Below are 7,890 nucleotides of genomic sequence, written 5' to 3' on the forward strand. Positions count from 1 at the left end.
GTCAATAAATAAAATGTTGAAATAGCTCTGATTTACTGCGCTAGACACATGGCTAAATAATGTTGTTTTGTTGTTACCCTTAAACAAGGCAAAACCAAGATTGTTCTGAAAAATGATAAGTGATAAAATGATTTGGAGTCTAAACACCAATATGATATCTATAACTGAATTTTGGAGACAAAAATAATAAATTTTGAATTTAAAAGACTAACTAAAAGATAGAATTTGTAAATTTGATAAACCAATTTGGAGATTCAGTCCAAACACATAGTATGTGAACTTCCATATTTGGCATTGGCCCAAAGAGGAACAACAAAGACCGGGTATTGAATGAGGCCCGCGTGGCCCATTCTGCCACAAATACGAACCTTCATCACTCGTATCGGTTTCTCTTGTTCCCGTCCATTTACATCTCATAGGCATAGCATCCTCGTAACAACGAAAAATCCCCCCACCTTAACCTCGTTTCTGTTGTTGTTGATAATGGAAGACAGTGAGAGGAGAAGAAGGCACACACTTGTTGTGAGGAAACCATGCTTTGGGCTCCCAACAGGTTGCCCACAATGCTTGTCAGCTTTCATCTATCTCAAGCTCTCCAAATTCCCCTTCACCTTGGACTTCCACCTTAACTACCCTGATTCTGGTAACCATTCCCTTCTTTTCTTCTTGTCTTTTTCTTTTCATGCTTGATATTTTAGATTTGTGTTTCAAGTTAGATAGAAGAAAGGAATTGTTAAATTAGTATTATAGAATATACCCTTTGTTTGTATTATTCCAAAGTTTTGGACTTTTAACTATTTGACTTTGTTTGAGGCTCTTGGGGGTGTCACTCATTCATACCCATTTGATAAATTTCTTATCTTTTGTTTGTGTTTCTGTTCTTTCTGTAGCAATTTGGTAATTTGAGTTTGCTGTTTGTTTTGTTGTGTGGTTTTATTGGTGGTTAGAACAAATTCCTTACTTTGAGGCTGGTGATTCTGTGGTATACAATGATGTGAAGGATGGGATCATTGAGGGCTTAAAGAAGGAGGAAGGAGTTGGTGATTTGGATGATGGTGTTTCATCACTGCCAGAGTGGATACCAACCAAGGTGATGCTCACAACTTGGCTTGCCGATGCGCTCGAGTACGAGCTTTGGGTGGGGTGTGATAGTTCGTCTGCTTATAGCATCTATTACTTCGATCTTCCATGGCCTATTGGGAAGGTCTTGTTTTGGAAGAAAGCTCATTGGGTGAAGCAGAAACATGGCATAACTAAAGACAATGGTGAGGTGAAGGAGGAAGAGGTCAGTTTCACCTTAAACTTCTTAAATTCGAGTCCAATCTTTGTCATAAAGTTGCATATTTATGTGTCATATGCAATACTCGCTTTTGTATTTGTGCGACATAGAGTATACGCTTTCCCTTAGATTTTTGTATTCAAATGCAGCTGTTGTTGATCAACAGATTTATGGGAGAGCTAACTCTGCATATGATGCTTTGTCAATGTGGTTAGGGGATGAGAACTACTTATTTCAAAACAGGTGACTCCTCTGGCTGTGTTATATATATGTAATTATCTTTCTTGGTGCAATATATGGTGAGATTTTGGTTTCTTATTTGAGAGGAAGTTTTGATTTTTGATAACCTCTAAATATGTTTTATTCTGTATATGCAGGTCATCAAGCATGGATGCTATTTTTCTTTCACATGCATTAGTCGTTCTTCATGCTTTGCCCGTGAGTTATATTATCACTTATACCATGCCTTTTTTATATTTGTCAAAAGACAACTGTGGATGCACATGACACTAATGGAAACTTGGGTTATACTGATCGATAAAAAATCAATGAACAATCACGACAGAGGTATAAGAGGGAAAACTATGGCCAATCACATAATCAAACTTAGTAAAGTAATTTAAATTTTAGCAAACGTCCAGAAAACTAATGTCGGAAGGTGGGTACCTACTCGAGTTCAAAAGTTCTAGGGAAATTTGATTGCGGCATTACTGTCTATGTACACAATATACTCTGGTTGCTGAGTTTTATGACTGCAGAGACTTTTATTCAGAATATGAGTAAATTTTCTTTTTGGCTGGCTATTGAACAAAGAAGTAAATTTCACTAGTAGTGTTTTATTAATAACAGTGAAAGATACTTTTAAAATTTAGCAGGGTATTTCTTTCAGTATATTTTGTCTAGTATAAGTTTGGCGATTTTATTTCACAATGTAGCAAACAGATATATTATTGTGTTTATTTGATGATTTCCAATATCATAGAGACAAGAAAATCTTGACCGTCCTGTTGCGACTTGGCTGCATGTATTAAACAGCATTATTATCAGAAACCAAATAATTTTATAAAAGTTCAGTTGGAACTTGGAATAATGTATTTTCTCTTGTTTTCTCCTTTCCAACTTTCTTTAATTGGACTATACCTGTATCTTACTGTTGCATTCATAATACTTTACTGCCCAACAATCCCTATGATAAATAATTTATTGTCATATTCTTGTTGCTAGTCTACTGAAAATATATAAATTTTCTTAAGTTTGATAGAAAACTGCAATCTCAAATAATGCCTGAATCTTGAAGCATGTCTTCTTCTATCCTGCTTACTGTGTGTTACATTCTTGAATATTTCAGTCATGCATCTTATTTTGCAATGTTTAGCTCAGTTTTCAACTACAAAACATTGCTTATTCAATTGTCACAATCAAATTAAGGGTGTTATTGGAAAAATTAATTAATCTTGATATTTTAAAACAGACAATTATTCTGAGGCATCAATTTATTTATTATTTTTTATTTTCGGACTGATATTTTGAAATTGAAGGAGTATATAGGGAGTAAAGTTAATGTTAAAAAGAGTTCATCTAGAAAGCACTTAAACTTTGGTAAAAGGCAATATGTGAGAAGATGCATGAAAATGTCACTAGAAAAGAAAAGTTCTAAATTAGGAGCAATGCATATAAAATTAGCAACTTAAGACATCTATTGCTGAGGTGATGAAAAAAGGGATATTGTGATCCTCTGCACTATAGTTTCACATAATTCATGGCTACTCTATGTTTTCCTTAATCCACTTACTTTCTCCTCAGCTAAGTTTATTCTAGTTGTGTAGCTTATTGCTTACTAAAACCACTAAGAATCTTCATTTTGAGGAAAGCAATTTAACTTTGTTTCCTGGTTTTAACGTACAATTAGGAATCATCGACGCTGCGCATGAAGTTTTCGGAACACACTAATTTAGTGAGATATGTGCAACAACATAAGAGAGAACTTATAGAAGCCGGTACATCCCCTTCCTATGATCCATCTTTCAGTTCAGATGCGCCATCATGGGCTTCCAGAGCGCATTCAACTTCAAGTAAGATGTTTTCTGGATTTTATCTTTTCAGTCTATGCGGATAAATAAGTTTTATAAGAATTCTGTTACAATACCATGATGTGAAGGGGGAAAAGTTGTTTTATTTGCTACTTTGAGGCCTGTTACAATACCATGATGTGAAGGGGGAAAAGTTGTTTTATTTGCTACTTTGAGGCCTCATCCTTAGACGTACCTTACTAAGTAAGGAGTACACTCCTTTATTAATTGAACAAATTTTAATTCTCTATTTATTATATTTTAGATCAATCATTTAGATTTAGAGTTTAGGATTTAGGGTTTAGAATTTTAGATTTAGAATTCCGAATTTAGGGTTTAGAATTTATAATTTAAGGTTCAGTATTTAGGATTTAGGGTTTAGGATTTAGGGAGTGCTATACTCCTTATTTTCTCCGGAACTCATTAGCATTTGCCTACTTTGAGCTATGATATTCTTGTCATTCTTAATTAGTGAACTTTGATTATTGAAACTTTGGTTCTTCCCTGCTAGGTTCAAAGGCCAAGAGCAAACAGAAAAGCAAAAGAGAGGAAACAAAGGAGGAGAAAACCTTCAGAAGAAGGGCCAAATATTTTGTGGTAGCACAGCTGGTTGCAGTTGTTCTTTTCCTCAGCATCATGTCTGGATATGGTGGTGGTGATGGCGAGATAGACGATGATGGTACCGGCTACGATCTTGACGATTGAAACAAACTGCATTCATTAGTTTGCTGTTGTTCTTACTTCTTAATAACAAAGTTACAGAGCCTGGGATCTGTTCTTCTGTTAGTAAGATGCAAATTAAAAGAAAAATGGAAAATTTGCATCCATAATTTTTATTTTATTTTTTAGGATTCATTTTTCTGTAGAGCTTACAAGAGTTGATGTTAGTTAATAGATTGTTGTTTTTTTTTTTTTTTTTGGTGACTGAAATAAATTAAACAAAGAAAAACAAAACAAACAAAACAAGGAGCTGCCTAAATAGAGTGACAGTCCCGTTTAAGACTACTCTTAAACTCCTCCCAAGGTGAAAGAAGCTCCACATGCGAAAGTTGTAACTTCATCGCCATCTTTGCTATAGTATCTGCCACCGTGTTTGCATCTCTCATAATCAAACGAAAGTCAACCCGCCAATTCCAATGCATGATATCTCTTATTTTGAGCACCAGTGGATCAATAAATCCAAAACCATTTTGAGTAATAAGATTAAATGCTTCCACACAATCCGTCTCACAAATAACATCTCGTTGACCCACATCCCAAGTTAAGAGATATCCTCTCCAAATAGCAAACAATTCTCCTTGAAGAATACTATTACTCTCAATTATTCCCAAACACCCTCTTTGCCAGCTCCCATTACAATCTCTAATAACACAAGCAAAACCAACACTATCACCCGAATCAAAATAACTAGCATCACAATTAATCTTAAAAGTACCAATGGATGGGGGATTCCAAAAACCATTTAGAGTAGAGGGAAGGGACATACGTTGTAATTCAAAGATATTCCTAAATTCCTTTTCTGAAGTTAATGCCAGACAAATTACTTTTTTCGGAGGTCAAGTTTCATCGGGATTAAAGATGTCATTATTCCTTGCTCGCCATATCCACCAAAATCTCGAAAAGAACTTGAACGGATGCTCTCTGCTATGATACAAGAACCAGTTCTTCAAATCCAAAGGATGACAAAAAATATCCAACCTATGCCAGACAAGCTGAGCTTTGGGACAATCCCGAATACAATGTAAAACCGATTCCTGGCTAGAAAGACATCTTGGACACTTATCCGATGACGACATCCCTCTTTTAAAGCGAAAACTTGCAGTAGGAAGAGCCTCCTTAAGACACAACCAAGCCAAAAATTTATGCTTTTCCGGAACAAGCTGGCGCCAAAGCCAAAGCCAATTCTCCCGCTCCTCCCAACCAAACAGCTGCTTACACAACTACAAGTAATCATTGCGAGAGTTATAGACTTTGGCAGCAGACCCACTCCAATACCAACCCACTTCCGGACCTGCTTGTTCATCTGGATTGTAAGAAAGAATATTATCTTTCAGATTTTGAGATAAAGGAGAATAAAGAGTATCCAAATGCCACCTACCAACCGACCAAATATCCTGTATCCGGAGATTCGAATCAGAAATGTGAACATAATCGATCTCATTAGATAACCATCCTTCTTTCCTCCAGCTAGAAAATCAAAAATTCTGGTTCAAATCTCCAATACACCAAGCAAACCCATCCTTCAACACTTCCCAAGCCTTGCAAAGACACCTCCATTCAGACGACTCCCATTCCAAAGAATAGATAAGGAAGAAACAGTGACACAATTCATAATCAAATTAAGTGTAGGAATAGGAAAACCAAAGCTTTTAAGGGTATGAGCTAAAAACCTTCAGTCAACTCTGTCATAAGCTTTCTCCAAATCAATCTTAAATGTCAGTGTGCCTTTCTTTGATTTAGTCTTCTTCATAAAGTGGAGGACTTCTTGGGCAATAATGATGTTGTCAGGAGTTCCTCGTCCCGGAATAAATCCTCCTTGAAGCGGGCCAACAATCTCCGCAAGATGAGGACGAAGCCTATTAACAAGGACCTTCGTGATGATCTTTTAAATTACATTGCAGAGACTAATCGGCCTGAAATATTTCATAGATACCGGTGATTCAACCTTTGGAATGAGAACTAGTAAAGTCTCCAACATTCTTGGATCAAGAGGAACACCGGAGAATGCCTGCTTAACCATCTTCCAAACATCAAGACCAATGATCTCCCAATATTCTTTGAAGAAGAAAGCTTGAAACCCATCAGGACCCGGAGCTTTAAAAGAGTTCATGTGAAAAACCGCTGCTTTGACTTCCTCCATAGTAACTGGTGCCGTAAGGTTATTGCAAGCTTCCTCATTTAGAGAAGGAAGAGGCACATCACCAAGGCAACCCAAATCAACATCATCCAAATGACAGAATAAGCTTTTATAGAAAGACTCTGCTTCTTGACTCAGAACCTCTGGATCAGTTTCCCACACTCCATCCTTGAGAAAAAGGCCATGAATCTTATTATGCTTCCTTCGCGCAAGAGTTTGAATATGAAAGAATCTTGTATTCCTATCCCCGAACCTTACCCACTGCTCTCTGGACTTTTGGAACCATAGGAGCTCTTCTTGCACTAGAGTATTATTATAATCATCAAGCAACTGTTGCTCTTTCTGACGCAAATAAATACTATCCACCACTTCCAAACGCTTTTGTAAATAATTAATCTGCTGCTCTAATTCACATTTCTTAACAAAAATGTTACCAAATACCTTCGAGTTAAACTCTAGTGAATTCTTCTGTACTTCCGAAAGCTTGCCATGAATTCCTCTATTACCAGACCACCATGACTGGTTCACAATATCCCTATACCCAGGATGAGTAGCCCAAGCAGCAACAAATCGGAAAGGTCGATTCCCTTTAGGCTGAGGACGACCTTTACAACGCACCAGAATAGGGCAATGATCAGACTGAAGCCTATTTAAAACTTCTGCATAAGCCTCTGGAAAGATAGATAACCAACTATTATTTATACAGACTCGATCAAGCTTTTTTGCCACGTCAACATAATTTTTCACCCTCCTGTACCAAGAAAACTGCCTCCCAATAGTCTTCAGATCAAACAAACCACTATCCCCTAATGAAGTAGCAAACATGTCTGCTCTTTGATGAGAAAACTGACAGCCCTTAGATTCATGAGAAAATTTGACTTCATTAAAATCACCAAGAACAATCCAAGGTCCTTGAAAAACCATGGATTGTGCAACAAGATAATCCCAAAGGAGAACCCTTTTATTAAATTGAGGACTTCCATAAATACCACTACACCTCCAAATTAAATTATCAAAGTGAACCTCAACAGTAACACCCTTATCAAAAGCATCAATGAACTTACAACAAACACCCTTCATAGAGGATAGAAACCAAATACCTCCCTTATGCCCCTCTGCTTCTACTATACCAACAAAGTGATACCCCAATCTTTCCCAGAATAATTTTAAATGCTGAAAAGGAGAGTGAGTTTCAATCACAATAAAGAAAACAGGTCTAAATTTCCTAACAAGTTCCTTGCAATGCACACGGGCTAACTTATTAGAAGCACCCCTAATATTCCAAACAATCATATTTAAACTATCCATAAATAATAGGGACAGAATAAATAAGAACATAAAACTCTAAACAGAATCACCAACCTCAATAGGTGGTTTGTCCTGCGGTACTGGCACACTCTGATCCTCAATAATTGCCACCTTCGGACCTCCTGACATTGCACCTGCCATGCTTCCATCTACTAAGGTTTCCTCCATTGTGCCACCATTTTTATCAACTGGCGAGTTCTGCAAGGAGGAAGGCCGAGGATGCTTCCGTAGAGAAATTCCACGACGTGCAGGAGTTCTGCGTGATGGAGATGGCGCAATTTCATATTTTTCTCGCTTCCCCATCCTAATGCCAATTGATTTACCTCCATCACCATGCAAATTGGGTCTTGGAACCCTTCTCGAACCAAACTTGTGCT

At 37.0% G+C, this 7,890-nt stretch overlaps 1 protein-coding gene across 1 annotated transcript; it reads left to right on the forward strand.

Annotated features, from left to right (window-relative positions):
• Positions 1-337: 337 nt before the first annotated feature.
• On the forward strand, positions 338-4,259 carry LOC112741871 (mitochondrial outer membrane import complex protein METAXIN). Its single transcript, XM_025791037.3, has 6 exons — positions 338-643; positions 948-1,285; positions 1,446-1,522; positions 1,657-1,717; positions 3,189-3,351; positions 3,860-4,259. Exons 1-6 carry the CDS (start codon positions 484-486, stop codon positions 4,051-4,053), a joined length of 993 nt encoding a protein of 330 aa, XP_025646822.1. The 5' UTR covers positions 338-483; the 3' UTR covers positions 4,054-4,259.
• Positions 4,260-7,890: the final 3,631 nt, after the last annotated feature.

The sequence above is a fragment of the Arachis hypogaea genome, chromosome 14 (assembly GCF_003086295.3).
Source record: "Arachis hypogaea cultivar Tifrunner chromosome 14, arahy.Tifrunner.gnm2.J5K5, whole genome shotgun sequence".
Lineage (NCBI taxonomy): Eukaryota > Viridiplantae > Streptophyta > Magnoliopsida > Fabales > Fabaceae > Arachis > Arachis hypogaea.

Bases quoted from the DNA above. Each gene is read 5' to 3' on its own strand.
- LOC112741871 (XM_025791037.3), top strand. From the start codon at position 484: ATGGAAGACAGTGAGAGGAGAAGAAGGCACACACTTGTTGTGAGGAAA. The intron at 644-947 runs GTAACCATTCCC...ATTGGTGGTTAG, and splicing joins CCTTAACTACCCTGATTCTG to AACAAATTCCTTACTTTGAG. The intron at 1,523-1,656 runs GTGACTCCTCTG...CTGTATATGCAG, and splicing joins AACTACTTATTTCAAAACAG to GTCATCAAGCATGGATGCTA.